The following is a 27,900-nucleotide window of genomic DNA, read 5'->3' as shown; positions in this document are numbered from 1 at the left end:
AAAATTACTTAACCTCCAGAAATCTGCTAGCAACAATTTATTCCCATAACTGGGAAGAGCACTGAACCCCAGCAATCCCTCTAACGTGCACTTACCATATAGAGCAAAGGGGCAAAAAAGACATAAAACTGAAAAAAAGAAAAAACCCGTGAGACAAATGTGAGATAACCGAGAGGGAAACACTTGGAATACTCCGAGTCTGAAATTATTTCCTCTGCCAGGCAGATACATCTCCTCGTCGTGTTCACGGCAAGCGCCCAGGCGAGGAATGCCATAGAGGCACATCGAAGCGGCTGATCCCCGAAGCAGCCACCCAAGAAACCAGATTGTAATAAGCAGACCAGACAGTTCAGACTACACAAGTAAGCAAATTTATTTTAAGACAGAACAAATATTGTGGCAAACAACGATATGCAAATCCAGTTGGTAACAGGGGTAAATACCAGACTCCGTTTTCAAATAGATATAAAACATACTCAGATTTTCTCTTGTCCAAAAAGCAGCTCACGCAGGGATTTGGGGAGGGGGAGCTGTTTGCTCCTTTCATCCGACAGGCCACAAAACTGCGGCATTGGGTGGGAGCTCCTCTGGCAGCCAAGATGGGCGATGTTTGCCCTTGTCCCTGCACACGGGGGTGCTGGGGCTAAATCCAAACGCTTTCAGCCCTAGTCTCCCCCAAAAGGCAACCCCTCCACAAGACCTCCTCCTCCCTGCTGGCTCTTAGGGGATTAACCTCCCCAAGCCGAACCCGCAAAGCAGGCGGGACAAAACTGCCTCCCAGCCAAAACAGGCACCTGCGAAGCTGCTTTCTGGAAAAGCCAAATAAAAGCACACATAGAAAACATCGGATTGTCAATGGTACTTCGAAACAAATTCAAGTTTATCGCTGCGTGTGTGTGTGTGCATGTGTGTGTCTTACGTCATACAAACAGACGGGAAAGACGCGTAGACTTCAAGCAGTGATGAGCGTGTCCTCAGTTAGCGTCCACAGGAGCACCATCAGATACAGGAGAATTAGCACCACTGAGTTGTGGGACGTAACTGATAACACGCGTCACCGGAAAACCCGGAGCAGGGGCGGGAGGGAYGCATGGGGACACGGGACAGTCCGTTATAAACGATACAAGGCAATTTATGAGTTTTCATACAGTACAATACAGCCACTGATCAATTCACCCTTTCAGTACAGTACAGGACAAGTAACACTTTGCACCCTGTTAACACTAGAACTGGCCACGTCCCTCGCTCGGGATGCGGGCAGGAGGGAGGCAGTGGTGGCACCGGGTGCTTGCTCCCCAAATTGCCACTGCTGCCGGCTCCCTAGGCACCGGCATCCCCCCCCCCCCCCCCCCCCCCGAATCCCAATCACCGGCATGTCCCAGTGGCACCATGCCAGCCAGACTCTGCCCCATGCCTGCCGCTGAGCGGACAGGAAAATCCCTTTTTAGAGAGGTTCCAAAATTTGCGCTTCCTTCTGGCCAATTCCAGTAATGGAATATGCTGGAAGGATTCAGAGCCTCCCCCTCTTTCCGATGCACTAATGCAAGCGGGGACAGCACCGAGGCACACGGAGAAACCGCCCGCCAGCCCCCTCCCGGCCAAACCCGCCTCTTACCTCCGGGACGTAGTGAGAACAGGGTCCATTGGGAAAGTGCTAAGTTACAGTACATTTGCATTTTTATATGTCGACTATTGAACAGCAAAACAGCTCGTTTGAGAACAGATTCAGTATCGTACAGTAAAGTTCACACTTAATTCTTCACCGTTTCTACACTGGTAACACATGCATTTTATTTCCGTTATTTTAATGCCAGGAGGACCAACATCCCTCAGAACAATGATCTAACATGAAACAAAACTTCCCAAGGAAGATATTAAGCATCACATAAGTTTCAGAAAACCTGTTAATCAGCATCACAATGTACTCAGATTTACAATTAGTTTTTTTCATGCCATGACTTTAAAACACCTTTTGGTTAATATCTCGAAAAAATCAAAAATAGAACAGCTGGGGAAAATATATATATATATATATGTATATCTATGTATCCGCACACATACACACATGCACATACACACAGATAGGTGCATGGGTATATGTGCGTTTTGGGACAGCTTCCTGCAATGCACAATTTTGTTTTTTTTGATAAACTTGACTCATTTCAAGGTCATCTGTATGTGTCTGAAATACTTTCCAAAAAGAACTCTAAACTATGGAAGGAAATTAAAATGTCCCCTAAAAAGAAAAGTTGAGTAAAACACTGTCTGTGTGCCGTTACAATGCATTTTCCATGAACTACCTTAAAACCAAACAACTAGAAATCCCTAAAAGAACTTTTTTCCTCTTAAAAGGTTCTTCAAAAGAAAGAGGTGCTATGCTCCAGGTTACACTTGGGCCTCATGTTGTGCCATGCAGTGGAAAACCCTTTTTTTTTCTTAGTCTCCAAAGGACAAGATGCCAACTTGAAGGGGCAAAACACTACACTTGTGGGGAGGGGGGAAGAAAAGGGAAAAAAGGGGGGGGGGGCGTGACCCTGTGTCTCTCCCCCCTTTCTTGCAAGCTTCATTTCCAAAGACTAAACGAGACCGTTCAGCTCACTGTGGGGTTACAACACAGGGGCTGAATTTTCAGAACTACAAGCCTACATCTTAGCAAAAGTGAGCAGGATCTAGGCTCTAAGTCAGAAAGCTACTTTCTGGAAAGGCTGTCCCCACGTCCACGATAATTTGAGGGCTAAGATGTAGCAATGTTGCCAGATAGCATTTCTTTAAAGATGGATTAGCAAAGTTAATCTGGCGGTTAAAAAAAAAATCTGTATTCTAGTATCACTTTAAAAATCAAATGATACAGAATATATGAGCGTAACTCTTCAGGCTGCTCAGGGTTTGTTGTTTTTTAATCACTTCTGACTGAATACTCAAGCCTATAAAGGTCTGTTGAAGAAAAAAGCTTAAACTGAACCCAAGCAAAAACACCTTCCCATACTGGAGTTGGTCAGGAAAAAATGCTTCATCTGAGGAAAGAAACAAAAACTATATTCCTACCTTTTTCTCTGAAGGTTGTGGGTTTTTTTTCACTATATCCACTTGCTAGCGGTGAAGGACAAGATCCAATTTGCTTTTCTCAGTTCGCACTGATCCTGCGACTGACTACTACAAACAGTGRCCCTTATCCATCAAGTCAAGGCAGAAACTGCCACCAAGGGCTATTGCCAAAATGGCCTCAACAGACTCTGCTAGACCAGGATGAACAGGAGTCTGCAATGCCGACTTCCCTATGGAAAGGACGTGCAGCACCCTGGCAACGGCCATGATGCTACCCAAAACCCATCAGGGTTTGGAAAGAAGTAAAACACCATGAGCAAGCTGCAAGTTTACAGTTTGGGATATCAAACCTGGAACAGTCTGCATGACAAAGATCATCGCCTAATGCCGAACCCCCGAGGATCACAGCTATGTTTTGCTGTTTGGGACAAACTCTGTCCAATCGGTTTCCTGCCGGTGAGGGAGCTCAGGTCGCAAAGCATCCATACCTTGTGGCACAGATTTAACCAGAACAGCAATGCACGTCAAAACTGCTTGCTAATGCCAAACCTGATGAACTCCCACCACCGTTTTTGCGATTCAACAGCAAACCCAACGGTCATTATGCTCCGGCTTCAAAACCATCTGCAAGTGTTTTGTTTTAAACCATCTGTTGTAGTTTAAGCCCACACCCTATCTTGACAGCACTTTCAGTACAGGCACAGTGATGGCTTTTATTGCAATGGCTTGAGCACAGTCTTTGTCGACATCAGCATCTAAGAGTGGTTTTAACTTTGCTTCTCATTGACCCATCCTGATAGTGAAGGCCAAGTTCTCATGCCCAAATTGAGAGTACCTGCCACACGCTTCTCGCTCGAGCGCTGTGTCACATCCTGTGGTCTGTGCAATTCAGGAAGTGTAAAATATACAATCTTGCACCCTCCCGGCCCCCTCTGCAACTCCTCCTGCATCTTTGGTGTTTTTAAAAACCATGCTCTCAGTCCTCTAGGTGACTTCCAAGTTCAGAACAACCATGTCCACCAAGACTTCAGTGATTCAGACGTTCGTTCTGTGATTTAAAATCAGTTCTGATAGGTTTATTCCTCTAATTTATAAAATTGCTAACACGTACGCAATGGAAATTAGGCAGCAGACTGTGGTCACGTACACCTCAAAATGATGTTCTGACAGCCCCTACACGATTAATGCTGCGCATCAGAGGCTGCACGGACTGGGAAAAACAAATGGTTCCAAACTCAGTGCTAATAGTACTCACAAAAGTGCAGTGCTCAATATAGTCAGGAGAAAAGTGACTACTAGTACTTAAAGTGCTAGTTTTAAAGTTGGTTTGGTTCAGTGTCCAAAATGTGGGGAGACCGTGTATGCTAGGTAGGGACGAAATCAAAAACATACAGTACCGCAACTGCACGTGCCACATCAAAAGGGCTTCATATCACAGCACTGCAGAGCGGCGCATGCTGCTGCTGCCCAACTCTTGGGCACACGGACAAGCAAACACGTCAACACCGTTTCAGCTACGCTAAAGATATGGTTCCATTAATGCCATGAACACAAACCGGTTGGGAAAGCAAAGGGACACGGCTTACAAGAAAAACAAATGTCTCTCAGGACAGTTACTAGTCTTTGCGATTACGGTACTCCAAGTCTAGCAAAAGCAAGCCTGGCAAGCCTGCCCGGCGTCACGGCAAGCTGCACCGCTGCTCATCATGCACTTTATGGAGGAGCTGCTCTGCTGACTGCCTCCTTTTACATGCTATCTTACACTTAGCCTATTTACTTACTTATTTGTGGGTATGGGGTTTTTTTAAGCTTGCTGACTATGCGTTAAGCTAGTGGTTTTGGTTTTTTCTTTCTTAACCACCCTACCAGTGAAAGGACATTTCATACAGCAACAAGATGATGAAAGCAGCCCACTAAACATGACGATTCTAATGTTGGATCTTCATTTCTGTAAAGGGAAACATGCCAGAGAAGGACTTAGGATAAGCAGGTATCACCTTAACGTGTCTATCGCTGGGTCCTGCCCGCCTATGAGAGAACAAGTAACAAGCTACGTATGGTAAGGTGTGAGGCTACATGAAGACAAAGCTGAGCACCAGCCACCAAATGGATGCCGGGTATATCTGTCTGTGTCAGACGCTTCTAGGAGTCTCTCATGCTCCTCAGAGCAGGGCCAACGTCTCTGCTAGGTCTTGCGCCATCGTTCAGGCCAGTAAAGATGCACAACTGAACCGTAACGTAACCAATCGCACCCCTGAACAAGCCGAGTCAGACAGAGGTCCCAGCTAGGGTCACCTTGAGAGAGAAAAGCAGTTGCGATTAGATTTTTGTAGCTTTTCGTCCCCTGATTTTGGGAGCTCATCTCAGTTCAGCAACAAGGTGTTGTTCCTCAAAGGAAAGGGGGGAGGGAAGAGGAGGCRAGTAGGAGCCGGACTTTCAGTCCTCAAAATGTAGGCACCAAGAAAATGGTCACTGCATATCCYGAATGACACCCCGGGCCCTCACAAGACAACAAACACAACACACCTCGTGATCAACCACCCCGAGTGCTTGCCAAGAAAACATGTGGCTGCCCAACATCTGAGGCATGTGATCCCAATGAGAATCTTTTTATGGAGAAAGCTCATTTAAAAACAAAAGCGCTCGCTTGCTGGAGTTTACAGTCAGAGTCCATTGTTACCGTTCGGCAGCACTTTGCATGTTTTGTAATCATGTTGGGGTGAAGCGCATGGATTTGAAACATGCCTTGCGTTTGTAGCRGTACATTTGGGTTAAAGCTGTCAAYGTTTTCATGTACCTTCATGTACCTCGTAAAAGAGCGGACACTAGGGAGAGGCGTACTCCAGGAGCAGACAACACAAATACCGTGGGAAAAAAATTGCAAAGGGCAATAAGTGACCTACAAAATAGGTYACTTATATCCAATGACCTGTATTTAAACAAGCAAAGAGCTAGGCCGCGCAGCCAGGAGTTGAGATGCAGACCCGGCACTCCAAGTGCAGAAGTGGAAAGCAACGGCTGGGAAAGGCYCCAGAAGGCAGAGGAGGGGAGCCCAAGATGCTGCCCAGCTCCTGCAGCGAGGGGGCCCCTCTCTGTAAAGCAGCAAATTCACATTCATAACTTTACATTTTTAATATGAACCCTCTACACAGCTTAAGGCAGCAACGACTGAAAATAAAAAGCCAGCCTGCTCTGCATCCATCCCTTTCTCCCATCCAAAACTCACTAGGAGAAAAGTGTCCACACTCTCACAATATTGCTTTGAGGTAAACGATGCTGGAGCCTTCCAGTAGGGAAAGCAATTACTGGGCAAGGCAGCATTTTCCATGACTGTTGTTATCAAATACGATGTGAGCTCTCGCAAGTCTGCGTGATCACATATTACTGTGTCATAATTTCTTATAGCCAAAAAGGAACAACATTGCTAGTAACACTGACCTCAGAATTGAGGCCAAAGCCAAATATTGTAGATACTGCAAATCTGCAGTACCAAAATTGTTCATTTGCTAGGTCTTTTTATTAAATATTCCTTTCTCACAGGAGAGTGTGTTAGCTCATGGTTTTACCTTCAGCTGGAGCTCTGCTCAGAGCTGCTTTTTAAAGAAATGWGTGAAATAGTGCTTTAGCCAGTGCACCAGACTTTCATGTAAATAATCTTGGCAACTTCTCCAGCCTCCGAAAACAAGACTAATTTGAAAGTTTATTGGAAGCAACGTTTTATTTTTGGATGCAGAGGCTTTTGCTGCATCAAGGCCTGCAGGTATCCATATGCTACAATTAAATGCAGGCTTTCAGGGGTGAATAAAGTGTTTCCCAGACAGATCATACTGCAGAGTGAAAAGCAATCCAAGATTGCACAGTATCAAAGGCGTAATGCAAACACAGGGCCATTTCTAATTATACGCAAATTATCTCTACAGAAGAACAGACTCTACAGCGGAAGACTTCCCTTCCAGGAAGATATAATCATCCATCTTTTGTACACATTCACGCTTGGGGACTGCACTCTGCAAGCAATAGAGTAGTACAAGCTTCATGCAKTGGAAAATGTACCCTACTCAAAAAAACACCAGCTGTAGGTTTAATGCAACCCACAGAACAAAACCGACAGTTGGAAATTCACGCTTTCAACTTAGGGGGAAAAAAAGTGGGTTTTTTTTTGTTTTTTTCTCTGCACAAGAATATCCATTGTGTAGGATGATAAAAAACACACCTTTTTTATATAGCTGAAAATAAAACCTATTATAAAACAAAATAAAATTGTGCTGTGAAACTATTCCAGTCAGACTTGAACCTGCCAGAGTCGGTCACAACCAAGAGACAAAACAAGCATCTTAGCATGTCCACCTGTGTCAGTGCCTGCATCTTGGCCACGAAGACAGCAGTCTCTGCCAAAGAGCAATGCAGTTTGGAGCGCTGGCAGTTTTATGAGGCCAAAAGACTAAAATACCACTTTATGCCTGTTCAGTGTTACCTAGTCCTACCAGGATATTCACATGCATTGCTAGATGTTGATGCCTGCACCCAACGGTATGAGACACGTTCCTGAGAAACTGGGGGGCAGCAGAATAACTCTAATACATTGGTTCTTGAAAATGGGAACGTTGGACCACAGGGACCGCATGCTGAAAGCAAAACATTTTATTACCATCAGTTAAGTTTCGTAATGCACGCTTATGAGTAAGATAGAGGTCATATGGAGATCTCTTTGCTTGCTACCAACTACAGCTTCTGGGCTTAAACAGAGCAGCTGTCGAGTATAATACTCCACTGGAACRGAAAGGGAGCAACGTACAGCTGAAACCATGGTGGGAGTTTAGCTTGGCAGGAAACAATCTCTTAACTTGAAATCCAACCAGGAATCACGAATCAGTCACCAAACACCACAGCATCCTTTACAACAGCAGGCRATCAAGTATTACACCAAGAGCCAACGGCTCCCGAAAGACAGCCCTCCAACACCATACCTGCCTCGACATTTACCATGCCTACCCGCAGTGCCACACGGACACAAGAAGGGAAAAATCAGAGGGGCCACCACTAACTTGGGGGCTCTGCAATCAGTGGACTGAGACGTGACTCAGGGCAGGACGCTGCCTTTGCGAATACGAGAGCTGCTGGCTAGTTGCACCTTTGCTCTGACATCAAAGATCTACGCAGCTTTCCTAGATGTCTGAGGTCATGAAAAAGCTATTCCAAACCATATACTAAAGAATCAGTAACATATTTTAACAGCACAGTTTTTTTTCCCCCAATCAGTTTACGCTTCAGCCAATCTACAAGCAGCTCAAAATTGCATCAAACTATATCCAGAGGATCACTATGTTCTGATCTCCCCTTTCTTGATATTACAACTCTTATTTCACAGTAGTTTCTGTGTTTATACAAAACTTAAATGAGAGGGGGAGGATTCCTTCACTGGTAAAAGGTAACTCCAAGCATTGCTAGCACAAACTGCTGATTTGCMTTGTTTTAGAAAATGAGCTGCTTGGCTAGAAAGCTGGGAAACCTTTGGTGGAAGGCTGAAGTGAAGCCCCTCTGGGARTGAATTTAGAAGAACATATGGTCCAGCTACCTCAGGCCAAAACTTCCCTGGGAATCACATTTTCTGAAACTGATACTATTTTGCCCCACGGTGTTATGTCATGCAGCTCACCTGGACTGCTCAGTTTGCCAAGACTTTCACGGTGAGCTGGACAGGAGAAAAGAGCTCTTCTACTGAACTGTGAGGATTTGCAAGAATGATGGCTAAACATGCTCTGGGAAGACTGAAAGACTGGAGAAGCCTGGCGTTTAGGCTGGGGCAGGTGAAAAATACCCAGTTCTTTCTTACTTACCCTCTTGCTTGTCCTCTTTTGCACAGCATCTTTGGCCTCTCCAGTGTGGWGAAGAAGAGGAGGGCATAGGTCTCAAACAACCAGAGAGGACAGCTGTAGGGCATACTGCGATAGCTCAAGGGTGGCAGGGTGTCAGCTTGGACAGAGCCCCACGTGTGAGCAAGGCTTTCACTGCATTTACTGTACTTGCCTCAATGCTCAAAGGTTGCAGTGGTAAACTTGCCCCGGGTGTTATTACAGTGCATCTCATAGGTTTTGAAAACAAGTGCAGGCATTTTGGCAAATATTTTTCTTTGATTTTCCTCTGTTTTAAAAGGGAAATGCACCACTTGTGAGCAATTAAAAAAATACTGAGTGCTTCACTAGGCAAAGTTAAAATTCATTAGAGCCTAAAAGCAAAGAGCAGTGCATAGACAAATTTATGCTTTCTTTGTCACTGAGATAGGTGAACATTGAGTGCAAAGTAGCAGTATGGAGGGGGATTGACTGTGTTCTCCATACTTCATGCTGTCAAGATCCTTAGGATAGCGAGGAAGTTAAGGGGATCTCTCAGTTTAGGCTTTTCTCTTTCTGATCCTGCAGTAGAGAAGAGGATCCCTGTTGGAGAGCGTTTAGGAGCACATCTCAGAACGAAGTTTAGAGATGGATAGCACGAGCTGCAGCCCAGTCCTCCCCTAGAGAGCTATCGTGCTCTCCAGAAGGACTCGAGTCCAAGCTGTGACTCGGCCTTTACTCTTACCTCTTGCCTGTGTTTCAAGGGCCCGTTCTTCTAACTTTCTTTTCCTCCTTTCAGGGGCTTGTAGAAATACTTTGGACATGGCATCTTCTGAACCTGAGTTCCTAGTGCTGACTTAGAGATGAGCCAGCAAAAATGACCATTTCTTCGCCAGGTGTGGAATTGCAGTCCCTTCCCATCCTTGGTCAGTTTGGAAACGGTAAGTTTTCAGGAATTGCACCTGCTGTTGAAAGCTGGTGAGACTGTGGGTCATCTAAAAAGGAACAAGCACACTTCTGGAGGTTATCCCTAYTTTAGAGGCTGCCTCCTAAGAGTAGAAAGGAGGTCTGTTCAGAAAAGCAACAGATTAAACCGTGATTTGTTTCTGCTGCTGTCGGGAGGGCTAAGCAGGCACTTCCATTCAGGACTGTGGGTTTCCTTTGGAGCATCCACCTACCAGCACAAAACACACACTGCAGAACAAACAGGACAGCAGGGCAGTTTTAGGCTTTCTTCTTCTTCTTCTTCTTCTTTTCTTTCTGTTTTTTAATACATAAATCTCTGTAGTGGGCCTTGACCGACAGATCCCACAATCCCTGCACAGCTAAAAGCTGACAATATCCATGAATATGTTTGTTGGATTACTCCAGCATCTCCTCTTTTTACCAGACAGCCGGGAGAAACCCGATGCTTTTCTTGAGCACCAGGCAAGACTGAAAATCCCACAGGACAGCCAAGGAAGGTTAAAACAGTTGGGCTCTTGCAGTACCCAGAAGAGAGTTGTTTTTGTCTTGTGTGTAGTGATATTGTGATATTCAATACATGTGGGAAGCGATCCCTTGCCCAGCTCAGGTTTCTGTGACTCAAGGCCTCCTGGGACTCTGTGGCTGCTTTTAGCTCACTGGGTTGAAGTAATGCGGGACTTCAGGATCACCTGCCTTCTGGTTTTTGTCCTGGTCAACAACAGCGGGGGTGCTGGCAGAGGTGCTCCCAAAAAGCTATGGATGAGGGGCAGTCTCTCTTGAAGGTACAACCCAGCTCGTCCTCCAGCCCATTTTCATATCCTGCATTTTTGGAGGGTAGCTGGAGCGCCTTCCCTTTGCTGCCACCTCAGCCTGTGTCCTGCGGGCAGTGCCTGGTCATCCCTTGTCCTGGTGGCTCCCATGATGGCCACACACTGCTGCAACAGGAGCTCAGACGGGCCGGGGCACTCGCCTCCTCTGCGGGTAGGGTCCTCACGGTGCCACACTGAGGCTCAGACAGAGTGGCAACATAATTGGGGGGGATGGGGGAGGACAAAGCGGTGTGACAACTCTTCCTGACGCCCCAATATGCTCATCCCACCTACCAGGATTTACTAACTCACACCACTCCCTTGGGTTGACGCACAAATCGATATGGAAGCGCGTTGCAGTTACACACACAGGAAGGCAACTCCAGTTAYTCTGCAGCTAATTTAAACGTCCTGGGGAAGAGGAAATTCTGGCAACGTTTAGCTTAAGATGTACTTCCAGGCTACAGCCTATTTCTGCCTTCAAGGAAACAAAAACGAAACAAAATTAAGGCTGCACATTACAAAGGATCCAGCCACAGCAGCCAGCTGCGGTGAGAAGCAGGAGTCTAAGCTCCAAGCAGTATTTGTAGCAGATGCAATCACACTCCTCCCTGGGGAAGCTGTTACACACTGACTACAAGCAAGACGTTGCACACTGCCTGATACCCGCAAGCAGCCAGCTTACAGTAAGTCCACGATCAAATCTGCCCCAGGTAACTGATCTGTGCAACCTGTCTGAACATGAGAATGAGCACAGAGGGGATGAGTTGGAACCACTGGAYGGCTGAATAACCACCGTTTTGCTGCCACATTGCCCAAAACATGACAGGAACCTGCTGCAATCTGCAGTTAACATCTCCCAGACCTGCATCGTCCAGCAATAGCTGCATGGGCTTTGCTGGTGCAGAACAGGATGCCTTTAGCAACAGGAAGAGTTAAGGCTGAAGCATACCAAAGAGACATAGAAGAAAACAATTGCCTGGAAAAAAAAATAAAGCCAACTATGTATCTTTTTTGTCCTAAAGGACTTATTGGCTGCTGCAGTTAGCAAAGGCATAGGGAAAAAGGGAACCAAGGCTATTAATTGTCTCCAGGAATGAGAATAGAAATAAAAGCACATTACACAGTTGGGTGTGGAGTGGATATAATTAAATGCTCAAATTAAAAAAAGCTACCTACAGTATTTGGAGGTTAAAGTAAAARTGTAGGCTAAAATTTATGGACAAGCTCTGAGCCTGCATGCAGACATGCAAAGGGAGTTTCTTCAAGTGTAACAGCTCACCACTAACTACTGTAAAGCTCAAAAAACATTTGGGAAGCATTCAGCAAAAGATTTTGTCTCCCCTTTCATAACTCAGAGAGGAAGAAAAGTGATTACATCAACAGGAGGCACACTAAGGCTTTAAAGGATCTAAAGGTAAGAATTTTTGATGATTAGGGGGATGGATGTGAGAAAAATCACTTTCCAGTCAGCATTTACAGACTTGAAACATGTAATTACTTTAGTCAAACAAAGTTTTAGTGCTGGGCCTTGCATTTAGTTCCTCCCTGGGTATTTACCATTTTCTTGCACATGCAAAAACATCAGAGCTTAGAGGAACATGACAGTCAGCGCTAGCAGCTCTCCCACCAGCAGGTCTCTGAGGAAAGAAAGTGCTTTTTCATTGCAGCTTGGGTACCCTAAGTTATGTTGTTCTGTATGTTGTCTGTCCGTCCCATGTGCAATCACATTTTCCAGATAAGTGGACAAAATGGTGACCTTCAATCTGGGCCACGCAACATGCCAGGGYGTTGAGCATTGCTGCATCTATCATGTTGATATTATCACAGCAAATACATGATTTGGAAGAAATTGAAAGGGAAGCAGTTTTGTGGCAATTGCACATGCAATCAAGAATTAATGCAAAGAAGCATGCAACTGCTTGGAAGCAATGCCTGGTCTAAGCAGCACACTAGGATAACCCTTCACCCACTGCCAAAGGTGAAGAGAGAAGAAAAGCAAGCAGCATGTTTTAACTAAGCTTTAGGGTACAGGATAAGGAGTAATACAGTGAACTAAATTAAGACTTCTTCATCAGCTTGCTGCTGTAAATGACCTCGGTCTGCTTTGAAATGTGTTTCAAATCCAGCACGTGGTAAGCATTCATTAATGGAGGTATGAGCCCTTAAAGAACCCAATAGTAGGAATTCAGCAAAGTCTACGAAAGCAGGATATTCCAGGGATAATACTGTGGCAGATGATTCCATATATGTGTCTTTAAACAGCCCTTCACAGCTTTTTTCCGGTGGAGTCCCTATCCACACACAGGTAACTTCACAGATCCCAAGCCACGCTTTTGCCAGGACCCTGGCAGCTCTGCCCTACTRCAGCCCATGCCTGGGAAAAGTTCCTCTCAAATCGGCGGCAGCCAAGCGCYAGCAGTTTTTAAACCCTTCCCAGAGTTTACTGGCACCTCACCAAACAGGCTGTCCTCAGAGGCAGTTCAGTTCTGCTGCAAATATCTGTTCTGATCATTGCTATAAAAATCGTGGGGGTATTCAGAAATCTGTGAGAAAAAAAAAAAGTAACCATCGTGGATGCATCGCAAACAGAAATACATCTGCTGATTGCACATTGAGTTTCATTTGATACACAGAAGCTGTAAATGGTTGTTTCTGTGTACATTTACTGCAACAATTCATATTTTTACTACTAAGGTTTTTACACAAGGCTGTAGAATTTATTTCCATAGTAGCCCCTGGCCACCAGCTCGATCTTCTGACTAGCAGAGCAAGGGGATAGATTGTCATCTTCTGAAAAGCTGAAACCTCAACATTTCCCAAAACAAAAACACCTCCCGAGATATGAACGGAGGCGGCACTGCTGTTCTGAATCTGAAACAGTAGCTCAGTGCTTCCGCTGTCATGTGGACAAACTGCATCCAGCAGTAACATGAAAATGAGACTGTAATTCTTTACGGGGATAATTGCAGTTTTACTCAGCTGTTCCTTGAGAACAGAGAGCACCGRAAATCTGAGGGATGGAAGGTAACTACAGGCTACACGAGAACCCAGAAAAGCCTTGTTACAACTGTGAAGCCCTGGATGTGTAGGAAGGAGGAACACCCCAGAGCCTGAGGAGGACAGGAGGAGAGCCCATCTCTCAGAAAGACACATCTTTTTTTGCCCCACATCCAGAATTAGTGATGCAGGAACTGACTTRCAATTACCTCTATGTCTGGAAGATGAAGAAAAGGGGCCAAGCTGTGGAGCAGAGCTGTGCTGCAAAAGCTGGTGCTCTCCATGCCCTGAGCAGGACAGATTGGGGTTTGGATGCCCAGAGGAACCRGGTCCTCGCACCTCAGGACATCCTTCCTGGCAGGCAGACGGAAGGACAAGTAGAAGCGTAGGAATCATTTCAAGCCCTCTTTACAGATTATTTTCACATTCACGCATGAATCCTTACGCTCTATAGCACAACACAACTTCTGCTAAGTATTCTATTATGGCATTTGCTGTACACTCACTTGAAATTATTTTTCTCTTTTTACATAACAACATCAGACTCAACTATGAGCTGCAATTTGCCGTTTTGAAAGCTTCCTGCTTGTTGTGTTCTCGATGAAATAACACAAGCATGTGACTTGAAAATTACTTCAGGCCTCATGAAAATGGGGAGACAAAATGATATTGCTATACCTTGCAGGACCTGAAAAGCTATCGGTAAAGATTAGACCAAGAGGAACAGACGTGACTGGAAATTTATTTGACGTGAGCGTAGATGAAAAAGTAAAGAAAATGACAAGATGCCATCTGCCCAACCTGTTAGAGCTGCTTTGCAGTGTTAAGGTCTTATAACAGAATGTAAGCAAAATTTAGAAGATACTCTGACTTTAAGGAAAAACATATTGGAAACAATCTGTGAAATTTCAGGAAGGAACAAAGCTGGATAATTTTTTAGACTACATTTATAAAAAAAACTTTCTCTGGGAGTACTGGGCTCAGAGAGCGTAATGAATTCTGCTATCTGAGGGATTTCTGAAATTCCAGTGCTGTTATCCTCAGACACATGAAACGGAGAATGGGACCCAACAGTGAGTGCTTCCTTTAGCCTTTGAGATTAGCACTACTGGAAGAAAAACACATTCTCTTAAAAAAGCCAACTCCCGTTAACACCATTTTTTCTTAAAGGATGCTATGAAGCTCTGTGGATAAGAGGTGAGCTTGCACCAAGGGTTTGAGACAGGTGACACTGCCTGAGGAGAACCTGGAGGAGATGCCTTGGGCTGCTCTTTCCAATCCTGGGCTAGGAGTGCCGTGAGTGCAGTGGGCAGCAACAACAGCAAGGAGGTTACGGTCCAAAGAAATTAGCTGTGGCGGGGCAGCTCTGCCCAGAATGAGGAGACTAGTTATTTGAAGACGTCATCACTTCCTTGGAAAGTGCTCAAAGCTGATCTTTAGGTGCTTTGACTGCCATGACACTAGAAGAAAAAGCTTTCTCCAACATGTCAAAAGTAAGTTACTCTCTTCATTTTCAAGCCCTTCCTGATTCCCAACCTGCACTTTCTCCCATTCGACAGCAACAGGCTATTTCCTACTTCTCAGCAGACAAAGGTGCCATTCCCCGCTCGCTGGTACTACCTTTTTCAGAGAGCTGCTCCACATGCTTGGGAGTAATCTCCAAAACCAGCCACAAAACTCTTCTCCTTCAAGTCCCTCATTAAAAAAAACAAACAAAAATACCGCAAGAAGTTCAGCATCAGCCTGTGTCACGTGCTGAGGCCACAGCCCAGCCTGTGAGCCAGTCCTGCTTTATTACTTCTCCATCCAAGCCTCTGTGCTGCCTCTGGTCTTATTCCTCCCCTCGAAGCTTTTGGGAGAAGAGATGATTTTTTTTTACATTGGGTAGTAACTGTTTAGAAAAAGATCTTAGGCTTTGCTGAGCTYGAGACACCAAAAGCAGGGAAGAATCAGGCAGAGCCCAGCTGCCAAAGCTAGTAAACCACRTCAGTCTTATGGAGACTACGGGGGCTGTTCAGAAAGGCTGACTAAACATAYATGATTTAGATGCCTTGGAAAGGTGACTGGGGAGACTCAAATCAGACATCTAAAGTATCATCATGTGAACAACCCCTGCACTGTCCTCTCCCATAGTTCTGAGCTGGTTCAAGTTTCTGCTGGAAATCTCTCTATAGTGGATAGCTTGAGTGCCAAAGTCACACGTGGCCACCTGGGAACCAGCTGTTTGGTCTGCTCCCGTGATGGAAAGTCATCAGGGTCTGCCACTGTTTGCACGAATTATGCTGCAGTTCACCCTTCATGGCATTAATGACAAACAGCGTGGATAATTAATTTATGTTAAAAATACCAGGACTACACAGGCACGTTCAGTCTTCCCCCTGGGAAGAGAATGAAAGAAAGAACAGCTAAACTAGAAACTAGAAAAATCGACAGTCATACCTTTTCACAGAATCACTGAACAGGTAAGGTTGGAAGGGACCTCTGGAGATCATCTAGTCCAACCTCCCTGCTCAGCAGGGTCACCTAGAGCATGTTAGACAGGGTTGCAGCCAGGCAGGTTTTGAATATCTCCAGAGAAGGAGACTTCACARCCTCTCTGGGCAACCTGTGCCAGTGCAGGTGGCACATACCTGGGCAGGACTGGAAGCACAGAGAGGGCTGGGGTTAGAACTGAGACTGATCTCAACAGGCTCAAGAACAATCTRGAAAATGATAAGCTACAACTTGCTCAGGATAAATGGAAGCTTCTATGTTAAAGCTGAAAAAAAGCCTCTGTACAGATGTGGAGCGGGAAGTACCTGTTTTGCTAGCAGTTCTGCCAAAAAGATCTGGGAGGACACAGTCACAAACTGAGCACGAGTCAACGAGATGCTGTTGCAAAAAATCAGCATTTTGGGTGTACAAGCCCTWGTACCATTTGCGGCCCTTCTGCTCAACCCTGGGTAAGATCGCAGCGAAGGTACTTTTTCCAGTTTTRGATTAAAGAAAGAGATGGACTGGACAGAAAGAGTCCAGATAAAGCAACAAGAACTAGATGAGGGCGAAAAATTACCCTTGGTGGAAGGCTTTGTATTTGTTTAGGAAAGGATGCAGGAGAGACTTGACAACAGTCTTCAATTATGGAAAAGCGCTGCAACAAGGAACGGAACAAACTGTTTCCAGATCTCTTCTCACAGTACATGCCCAAAAGATGAAAAGCGACAGACTTAGATGGTAGCAAGCAAAATATGGGTTTGACAGGAGGAAAATTATCTAACAGTAGGCTCTGAATATCCATTTCTGGAGATCCTGAAAACCTGATTTGACCAATTGTTTAACTTAGAAAAAACATAGATGCACTTTACTGTGTAGACCCTGAAATACACTATTATAGGTAAGGACCATCAAAGAGCAAACTGAAGTTTAGTGTTAACTGGATTATTTTCTTTTAACTTTGTGCAGACTGCTGATTATTTTGATACATCTTACAAAACATCCTCTCACTCTCTTCGTCCTTGGACTTCTCGTGGTCTTGTGGAAGACACGGGAAGTCTGGGGCAACAGAGAAGCTCTGCTCAACACCAGCAAATCAAAATTGTTTAACGACCCAGCATTTTTTGCAAGAAGCCAGCATGCCAATGTAGTTTCATGTAAAACAGTGGAGAAAAAAAAGCCGTAAAACTGAGCAATCAAGTCAGGAAGTGCCATAATTAAGGAGTGTCTGAGTAACTTTAATTCCGACCTTTGGACGTATGCATAGAGAATTTAATTACGCTATCTCTTATATCTTTCCCCTCTCCTCCAGCACACAGGTTTCTTTTTCATTCTCCATTCTGTGCACAGTCCAAGCTTATCCTATATGTATCTTCCAACCACCRCATGAATATCTACTCCGTATGTTCCTCACCAAATTTCTTCTTGCTTTGTTTTTGGAGGTTATCAGTATTGATCAGTACCAGATCATCTCACAAACTCCAAAGCCAAATGAACTTATCTTTATCATACCCCTTTGAGGTAGGGAGATATTAGTCACCCCATCTGATCAGTGGGGAACCTAGGCACAGGCAGAATAAAGGCAAAATTATGCAGTYTCCGTTATCAGGAGGGCCTGGGTTGAGATGCTGACAGATTTTTYACAGTACTTGCAATTATACAGCACTTTTCTTCTTGAAAGCGCAGTTTTCAACAGCCATTAACACCGACCACTTCTGCAAGTCAGACCTCAGTGTACCAGCATTGGTGTCCAGGAGAAAAAAAAATCAGGCTATATATGGGGCRATCATCTGCAAAATGTCTTGTTAACTATGACACAAACCCTTTTGCAAAGCCAGGCACAGAATTTGCTTCTTGAAAGCTGCTTTCACCAGGGGCTATGCTTGCTTTCCCTCTAATCCCCTCGAGCTTTTGCCACACCTTTCCTCTTCTGCAACGAAACAGCTGCCCTACAAATAATGTTCTCCTCCATTACACAGTCCCAAACAGTTCCTGGGAGCATTAGGCAGGCAGAGCAGCGAGTGGAGCAAGACTCTTGTGAAAAACACAGAAAAATCATGCATAAACTGAGATGCTTGAGCAAACTTGGCAGGCAACCAACCCTTGTACGCTCCCCTAAGCTACCACACACAGCCTGCGCGAGCCTCAGTCTCCTCTAGCAAAGTAAACATAAAGTTATTTGAAACTTGCAAAAAGCAACGTGAAAAGCAATATTCCCATCAGGTGTGCTGACTCGGTCCTAACAGGATTTATGGGCAAGACCAAACGCTTCAGGCCCGCAGGACTGCAGAAACTTGGACTGGTCGACCACTGAGCAGTAGCACGCTACTGCTGGRCAGACCCAGAGTGGCAGGAGACCCACGCCTGCTCCCTGCAAGCAGGACTGSGATGCAGGCACTCTGCCCCATTCTGCGGGCAAACACCTTCCAGGACCAACGGCAGCACGGACGCGGGTCGCCATGGCCCCGCAGCTCCCTGGAGCGCCGGTCGTGCCCTTGCTCCCTTGCCCTTCCTCCACCTCAGAGGGAAGCACTTCGTCCTGCTCCTACTCAGCTGCTTCTGCTCATATTGCACGTTGGACATATCCGATGCAGAAAACGGAAAAGACGACATTTAAAAAATTTAAGATATCAAAAGTTAAGGACCTACTGGAAACAGGAAAAAGATAACTTTTTTATATATATATATATATATTTATATATATATATAAATATATATATATATACACACACAAATATACATATATATATACACACATACACCTGTGTGTATTTTTATATATAAATATTTCCCTCTCCCCTCTATGCTAATTTGTGTGCTTATATATATAAATTCATAGATGTTGTATCAGCACTGTGCTTGGTGGGGTTGGGCAGAAAACCGTAGCTGCCTTCAGTCAACTGACAYGAAGAGTGATCTTTTTCCCAAATTAATCCACCTATGGTAGATTACCGAGATTAAGAAACAGCTAGACACAAAGTCCTTTTGCCTACAGGACAAATTTGCCCCACGTTGATTAAGGACTCAATCTAACTGGCAGYATTTCTAACCAAAAAATTAAAATCCAGGAGCTATTATCCTTCCCTGTTGACTACTAGTAAGTACGTAGGGTAGGTCTGAGATGTCTACAGGACAGAGCGTATTTCTGCAAGGAGTTTAAAGTGGCTACTTTCTAAAGAGTTAGCAATTCCCATTTGCCACTTTACGCATTTAGAGGTAGCCTGTCGAAGACGAAGGGGAATCCAAGTGTCGCTGATGACAGTTTTATTGGAGTGGGGCCCAGGCACCCCAGTGGGRTGGGACTGGGACCTCTGTGTACAACACAGACACAAAACGCATACAACAAGTGGAAAAAGAAATCCAGTGTATAAAGGGCCAGAATTTAACATAAATAAAAGACCCGCGAGGCTTGGGGTTTATGTTCAAAACGATGCCTCAGCATGTGCAAGGAACAAGTCAATTGCATCAATCGCAGAAATGCCAAAATGATACCAAAGTGCTAAAACCAGACATTTTTGGGAAACCAATTTTTAAATCAATGCCATCTAAGACTTTTACTTATGTTAAAAAATATTTTAAATAGAAGTAGTATTTCCCTATGGAAGAACACAATTGAACTGCTCCAAGAATCAGAGGGGAAACCTGCTCCACTGAAATCTGGCTGAACAGCTGCTTTCGGCGTGCTTTTAAGCACCCCAAAGGAAAGCTGCCATACAATTTAGTCGTCTACTGTATTTCATCAGCTGGAATTTTACTGAAAACACACCATTTTGGCTACACTGCTGTTCGTGTTTTGTTCTGCATGCCACTACAGCTAAGTGCAGTTTACGTGCAAACCGTTCAAACTTGTGCCCATCATGGGACAGATTGCTCTCTGGGGAGCTTCTGAATCTGGATTTAATAAATATTGTTGCCTTTATGGTGATGCAGGTGGGGAACCAAACACAGGCACGACAAAATATTCGGAAGAACAATTCTATTACAATGACAGCTGCTAGCACCAAAATGACTTTCCAAAAACTGGTATCAGCCTATTAAAGCTTCTGCATACTTTGAAGAGATGTAGTGGTTAAAGATCTGGCTTTCACTTTTTCAAAATGCCTGAGTCCAGAAGCACCTTGTCCCCCRGCAGGGGCTTTTGTCCGTGATCACTGCAGAATTCAGCTGTTTTTAGGCAAGACAGTTACTATAAAGAACGTCAGCAGCTAGGATTTCGTAGCACCGACAGACTAAGGGATAACAAACTACAAGCACATAGGATGTAGAAAGAAACAAAGCAAGTTCACAAAACCCTAGTTTCACGACTAGAAAGAACAAAATAGTGCAACAGATAAATCTTACGTTTCTCCAGATACTCAAACTTGCTTGTTTTTGTTTTTGCAACTGCAGCTTGAGCAAACAACACTTTGTGTGCAAAGGCAAAGAAGTTTTAACGACTCCAGACAAAACCAAAGAACAGTGGGGTCAACCAGAGACTGCTACAGATAGCATTAACGATATAAATAACATATAGCTGTCACTGAATAAAGAATATGCCCTGCAGGCATACCTATGGAAAAAACAACTGAGAAATAACTTGTGGATACTGCAGCATCCACTTGTATAAGGAGACTGGCTTAAATCTCTTGCCAAAGTGCCCATGCAGCAGGATGAGGGCCGAGGTCCAAGCCTACAGAGGAATTACCGAAGTGTTTCAGGCTCACACTTTCCCTTGGGGGGAAAATCTCAGACAGGATGGGGCGCACGAGCCAGGTCTGAGCTTCCTAATGTCAGACRGCTCCTACTGGGAAATCTTGGGGAACGGCCACATTCTCTTTTTTTCTCCTACATGCACAAAACCTGTGTGTGGGGAAAAAAAAAAGACAGCATATGTGCGAAAATTTGGATGTAAAGCAGCGCAAGATACATTGGACTGTGGCTTTGCACTGCAGTGCAAGTGTTCATGTCRCTAGGATTAACTCCAATAATAATACTATTTATTTCAGCAAAGGCTGTTGGATTACAACTTCACTTGTGTTTGCAAATGGGAATATGTTTGTCCAGGTATTGGACATACACATTATTACATACACATCCCCACAAACTGCTGAATCCTTAGCYGTGTTATTGTGATCTTTCCAAGATTTCTGCTGAATTCATCCAGGAAGAAGACTGAAATGGAAGCAGTTTATGATACGTTATGTTATGATATGCTAAGTGTAGTCCATATTTTAACTCTTATTTGGATAAATAAGGGAATGGAATAGCATTTTAAATACCACAACAAATAAGTAATTAAAAATAAAGGCCATTTTAATTTTGGAGAAAAAGCCATAGAAAATTAAATGGAAGGTATATTTTTCTTTAAGAATTATTGTATAAATTRTACGTACATACGTATGCTACAAACAGCAAAAAGGTATGAATGCAATGGAGCTAAAACCTGCTTATTACTTCATTTTCCAGAAGGTGCAAGATCTCCACATTGAAAGCACACAATGATAAACCCTTTTCTGCTATAAAAATTACTACACTTTTGCATAAAAGGACCGTAAGTCCACTGAGCAGTAGGCTTCCTAACCGCCACCAACTTGCTACCCCATGAGTTTAGGTCACTTGAACAGGTCACGAGAGAAAAATGATGCAATCATCAAACTAAGATGTCTGTAGCAGAAAAAAAGTATGCCGATACTGATTTGGGTAATTGCTTGGTTTTTCCGCTTAAAGGCCAGTTCTGTGACACTAACGGCATGTTTGAGACTTATGAAGTTTGTACCAAAGGTTACAGTTAGGGGATTTTAAGATGTGGCCTGCAGGACACGCAGCTATCAGTGGAGCACAGCTCTTCGTTCACCGAACAACGCCTCGAAGTACACGATTCTCCTTTGTTTTCAGCTATTTTTTCCCCTTGCACCTTCACTGAAAACCGGATGCAAGCGCTCAAAAGCAGAAATCTTAAAAGGGCCACGATAAACACCATGTGAACAGCTCTCAGTGAAATAGCACGTTTATCCAGACTCGTAGTAGAAGGAACTGCCTTTTATGTCCCATTGTTAGACTGTGTTCTTTAGACAAATAGATTATTTCGCTATGAGCTACTACAAGGTACAATATACACACGTAAATATATTAATGCCTATATGTAAATATGAGTTTTTATATATTGAATACACATAAAACATTTATGACAAAGAGCAGATTACCAATACCACCGCAGCTTCTTTCTAGGTAAAGTACACGGCACGCATCACGGAGACATATCTGAAATATGTGCCCGGGCTATGGGTCAGCGTTTGTACCTTTCGCTGCTTGAGAACAAACCTCTCTCCGGCGTGAAAGCACGGCTGGGGCATCGGCAGGGCCCGGGCTGGACCTCTATGCAAGGTTTTGTCACTTTTTTTTTTTTTTTTTTTGCATTTCGTCAAGCGGGACGGTCTACGCAGTACGTAGTCACCGGTTTGGGGACTTTCCACGGGTGAGCCTCGCCGCACCAGTGCGGAAAGCTTTCTGACTCTTCCCGAGCGCTCTCCTGTAATAGCAGTCTAATGAGAAAGCAAGCTTATGCTAAACGGGYTGGAGTCAACACCGAGTGTCGCCTTGCGGCGCTGAAGAAGTCCACGGAGTCCCCTGCGCCCGGAATAAACTTCCCAGGGCCTGCAAGAGCTTCTACGCCAACAGCAGAGAAAGCCAAGTAGTTCAGAGCGACTGTGCTTGGCTTTGCCAAGACCACAGGTAGAAACCATRTGCTTAAATCTCAACGTAAACACTCAGGGCCTGATGTACAGAATTCCTGAGGAGCCACAACAACAGCGAAGGCTGTCCAGAGCTGCGGACACTCAGCAGCTCTGAAAAGTCAGAATGAAAACCAGACTCTCGGTGATTTGGTCGGATTTTAATACAGTGCTTGTCCTTCTCTGATGTACGGATGGAATGGGATCAAGCAACGGTAGATCTCTAACAGACGTGTGCATGCAGGAGACGACTTCTTTCTCAGACTACGTTACCGAAGCACCCCCTACTAGACCAGTAGCAGAAATGTGCTCCTATTATTTACACAATATAAAGTGCATTATGATTTAATTATTGAACTGACAGACTTTCTGCCTGGACCATACAATTTTGTAACAGAGGTGAGGGCTTAAATACGAAATTCTCTCATGAGAAAAAGAGGTTCAGACTGGTGCTCTTCACCCTGTCCTCCTAGAATTGTTTTTGGCCGTTCTTTCTAGTGCAAATAAGCTTATGTTTTCTCAAGTTTAAGGGACATGGCAGTTTTAGGGCAGAAAGAATGAAAATTTAAAATGCATTAGGAATTCAGCATTCCTAAGCATTGCACTGGGCCCTTCTGCGCATATGCAGCCTACATTATTGCGGCCGTCAAAAGTTGAAAACGCACTGCCAAAAATAATGAGGAACCCGTTTCCAAATCTAACCATTATAATCTTGCATTGCTACATTTTGAGTTAGTCTGTTTTTATCCTCGAATAACAACATTTGCAAACATCAGTGCTTTACATTTCCGTGGAAACATGTTTGCTTGCGGTTTACCCACTGGTAGTCGGCTATTAACTTGAAGATTTCGATCCAGTTTCAGATACTAAGGTGCAACCCGCTCGGGGAGAGTAAATGCATTAGTTAATCCTACAGAGTACCTGCGGACCAGAATTGAGCCCTACCCAGTAGACAGCAGATGCTGATTTCCTGGGCTGTATTTACAATAAACTAATGCAATTAGAAGGCCAATTAATGAACACAGGAAAATTTAAAAAATGGTTTAAGCAGATGCTGATCTCAGTTTAACCAAGATGCAGCCAGACTGCATTTAGTTACCCATTAGTCAAAATGGCAAGCGGACAGCAATAACGAAAGCCATTTTGCATCTTTTTTTTTCTTTTTTAATCTGTGAAGAAAGATACCTTTTTAATCACCTTGCATGTAGCAAATATTTTCTTCACTAACTCTAAAGGAACACATGGAATGCATGATCGCTCACAACATACGCGTAACTCAGGCAAATTCCAACATAGGAGCTTTTACTATTCATCGAGGCAAACATTTAGTTTTGACTGGAAGATGTCAAGGTTGTAAGGGAGGAATGCCACACAGGAACGTGAAAGGGGAAACACAAGTAAAAAGTTTGTACATTCATAGCTCCCGTCAGTTGGAATCTCTGCTAAGTTACTCTTTGCTCCAGGCACTGTGATGGGCAGCAGCAGTCAGCGATACGCTAACTTACGCATCAACGAATCATTCACTAAACTCTTACCAACAATATGATACAAATTTATCTTAACGCCATTTTTGACTTGCTAAAAACACTGGGACCAAAGCCCTAAAAGCCAAAACAAACCAGGACCCATATAACCTCCAGTTGATCCATCACGGTCCACTAGCAGTTCAAGTGGTGGAATGAGGAACCTCTGATACTATTTTAAAAGTACCTGAAAGAACAACCTACGTGTAAACGGATGGTAGTTTTGACACTAAGCCAAATCCTTGTTTGCRGTAACTGCTGTGTGTGGTTTTACATAAAGGGGATATCACCTAAAACAGTGAAATTAACTTTCTTACTTCCTGTCACAACTGTAACATTTTCCTAAAGGTTCTTTGGTGACTTTGGTGCAAGCTTATATTTTTTTTCTTTTTCTTTTTCTTTTTTTTTTTTTTTTTGTTAAAACAAATTGACTACTTTCAGAATCCAAACTTAAATGCAGATTACTCTCTTACTTCCCACCTCTGCATCCCCAACCTTTCTTGTTGTGGCTAACAACATAACAGAGAACAGCATTTGGATTTTGCGTGGCCATACAGCGTGCAGGTGGATTCAAACTAAGAGTGAGGAACAGTTTGGTTTCAGGTAAATTTGTTTCTAAACAGATTAGAAAGAACACGTAATGGTTGGATCAGAAGATTGCTGGCCTACATGCACACGAGGCCACTCAGTAAAAAAAACAATTCACATGGTTATAAATATTTGATCTGATACAGTAACACATACTTTTTAAAAAAACATCTTAAAAGTAGGCAACACAATACTTAGAGTATCTGGAGCTCAGTCATACTCCCATTGATATCAGAAGAAGAGAACTGGTCCCTCAATAGCCAAGAAAGTCCCTTAAACGATACATATTCATCTTTGGAGAAACGCCAAAGAATTCTGAAAAACCTTCTGCAAGCCTCCTAAACAGGTAATTCTACGCATTTTCCCTCCAGGCAGAGAATTTATATTGCAAGAGGGGATACCTGTAAAACTGAYGTTACGGAGACTGATAGTTCTCTGTGGGACTTTGCAGACCTACCAGTAGGCAATTAGGTATCASCTCGCTTGATCGTAACCTCAGCTTTGACAAGGTGGGAAGGAGGTGATGGTAGGACACGGATATTACCTTGTAATAACAACATCTGTAAAATCAACACAATAGAAAACCTGACGCAGCTTTAACCACGGCATTGAAAACGTACTCCAGATAAATATGATCAAGATGCATTTTTATGCGAATCAAACGGTGCACCAAACCCCCCAAAGGTCTTTCTCACAGAAGGAGCAGAAAAATGCCCAGATGCTTTCCTCACACTTTTAACATCATAACTGCATTAATCTCCCATTTGGGAGAGAACCCTAGAATTTCAGTAACAGCAATCATTCCACACCTGCTTCACAGCCGCTTGCTGGAACCCATAACACCCCTACTATAAAAATATCTTTTGAAATTTTGAGAAATGCATTAAAAAAACCCATCATCCTCGCAAGGGCAGAACACAGAGATGAAGAATGGATTATTATTCATTGCCATTAATTCAGAAGGTTTAGAACTCAAGCACAGCTTAGCATTCCTCGATACTCAGGTTATTTTGGTCAGCATAAAACCACAAAATTAAATAACAGGTCTCCCATCCTTTACCACCGCATTATAAAGGTCTGACCGGTCATCAAGATTTTACCCATACAGAATATGGTTTCAAACTCAGTAACCAGCAGATACCAATTTCAAAACGTCCACCTCTCCTCATACGTGTATGAGCAGTTAATATGAAGTTGGCAGTTTTAGTAAATACCCTATGGCTAAGCTTCCCAGCCTTTCGACTGAGCACAGACAGAATTCAYTTCCAGAAAATCTGTCTTAAGCAGAAACTAATACATTTCAGCATGAGGTTTTCTGTATYGCGTTGAAGTGCAACGCAAGCCTTATCTAGACTATTTAAAGGTCAGAATGTCGATTCTTTTTTTGTGCTGATATGCATACTTCCATAGTCTTCCACGCTCGAAGCAGCTGACTCATACAGACTTGGGAGGTTGGTATTTCATAAGAAATACAGAGATGTTTTGAGTGTGATTTAACATAATAACCAGACTCCTGCAACATTATGTATTGGAGTTATTACTAAATACCCAAAAAGGATTTTTACAAAAAAAAAGGGGGGGGGCAACTTCAAATTACTTTAGATCAGTCAGTCCCTCTCATGAATTTCTGCTTTTTTTTTTTTTTTTTTTTTTTTTTATTTTGCCAGATGGCCAGTTCAATGCACTCTATTCAAGACCCTCTTGCTCTTCACCACTGTCCCCTCTGACATCCATTCTTTTTTCTTTATGGCTGTTGTAAATCCTCCTCATCTCTTCTTCATACTTGATAAAATTCTCCCCAAACCTTGTCCACGCTTTGTACGGAACAGTGATGGTGTTACGGTATGGCGGCCTCACCTCACTTACCTTCAGAAAAATGCCATACCTGTTGGATCCCACATCAAAGTAGAACCGCTTGTTGTCCACTCGGAAGGAGGTGCCCTCGGGGAGCTCCGGGGGCTCATCRCCTCCACCTCGGCGGTCCTCGATGTCCCCCTCGCCGTACTCTTCGATCAGCTGGACCAAAGCATCCCTGAACTCGATCATCCCTTGCGCCGGGAGGACGATCGTCTGTTCCTGCCCCAAACTGTGGCCAAAGTAGCCGATCATGCCGGGTCCTCGACTCATGGTTTGCCTAATGCGTAAGAAGCGCCCCCGCTGATTCTCCTTCAGATCCAGGTAGTACTTCCTGTTGTCCCGCTCGATGTACTCCGTCTTGAGAACGCTATGCGGGTGCTCCTCAGAGCCCACGGACACCGGAGGCGAAGGCGGAGCGTGCTGCTGCCTCCGTCGCGGGTGCTGCTCTTTGCCATTGCTGTGCTCCTGCCGGTGGCCGTGGCCGCCCTTCAGGCCCAGGTGGGCGTAGTGCTCGATGAAGTCCCCCAGACAGTCCTTCAGCTCAGCAGCCACGGACAAGGAGAGCGTCAGCTTGCTTTTCCTGATGTTGTCTTGCCGGCCTCTTCCGATCCAGACCTCCGCTATCTTCAGGAAGCGGCCTCGGGAGCTCTGTTTCACRTCCAGGTAAAATCGCTTTTTCTGGATGTCCACCCTCTTGGAGGCCAGCTCCTGGATCTCCATGCAGCCCCCCGGGGAGGAGGCCGGGTAGTGGTACTGCTGCTGAGACTGGGAGTAAATGCTCCTGTGCAGGCCTGAGCCTCCCAGGTTCCTTCCTCCTCCTCCTCCTCTCCCTCTTTCCATCTTTACCGATCAGCTGGAAATAACACATAACAGAGACACGGATGAAAACAGCAGCACYGGGGGCCTGCTCGGTGCCTCGGCCGCGGCTCGGCACGGCTCTCCCCGCAAAGACGCCGGCATTGCCGCGTCCCCCTCCCTGGCGGGTCCCGCGCGCTGCCAGCGGGCCCCGCTCCCCCGCTCCGCAGCGGCTCCCGCCGCCGACCGCGGCCGCTGAGCAGCGCCGGCTCCGCGTGTCCCCCCCCTCCCCGCCCGCCACCCC

General features: G+C 44.6%; 1 protein-coding gene and 1 long non-coding RNA gene across 3 annotated transcripts in view; one reads left to right on the top strand and one right to left on the bottom strand.

Moving 5' to 3' along the window:
* Nucleotides 1-21,448, top strand: part of LOC146592563 (uncharacterized) — a 28,013-nt gene extending 6,565 nt beyond the window's left edge. Inside the window, exons 4-6 of one of the 2 annotated variants that reach the window (XR_014896551.1) lie at nt 222-362; nt 9,676-9,817; nt 20,513-21,448. This is a non-coding gene — a long non-coding RNA (uncharacterized LOC146592563). Of the gene's footprint in view, nt 1-221; nt 363-9,675; nt 9,818-10,948; nt 12,199-20,512 lie in introns of those variants that run through there. The other variant, XR_014896552.1, reaches the window with a different exon arrangement.
* Nucleotides 21,449-26,575: 5,127 nt separating this feature from the next.
* On the bottom strand, nt 26,576-27,649 carry PURG (purine rich element binding protein G). Its single transcript, XM_085310783.1, has one exon. It carries the CDS (start codon nt 27,639-27,641, stop codon nt 26,631-26,633), a length of 1,011 nt encoding a protein of 336 aa, XP_085166909.1. The 5' UTR covers nt 27,642-27,649; the 3' UTR covers nt 26,576-26,630.
* Between the last annotated feature and the right edge of the window lie 251 nt (nt 27,650-27,900).

Source organism: Rhea americana, unplaced genomic scaffold (assembly GCF_003343005.1).
Source record: "Rhea americana isolate MKP2758 unplaced genomic scaffold, rheAme1 scaffold_326, whole genome shotgun sequence".
Taxonomy (NCBI): Eukaryota; Metazoa; Chordata; class Aves; order Rheiformes; family Rheidae; genus Rhea; species Rhea americana.
The sequence above is the reverse complement of the archived record's forward strand: the minus strand, read 5'-3'. Positions and strand labels throughout refer to the sequence as shown.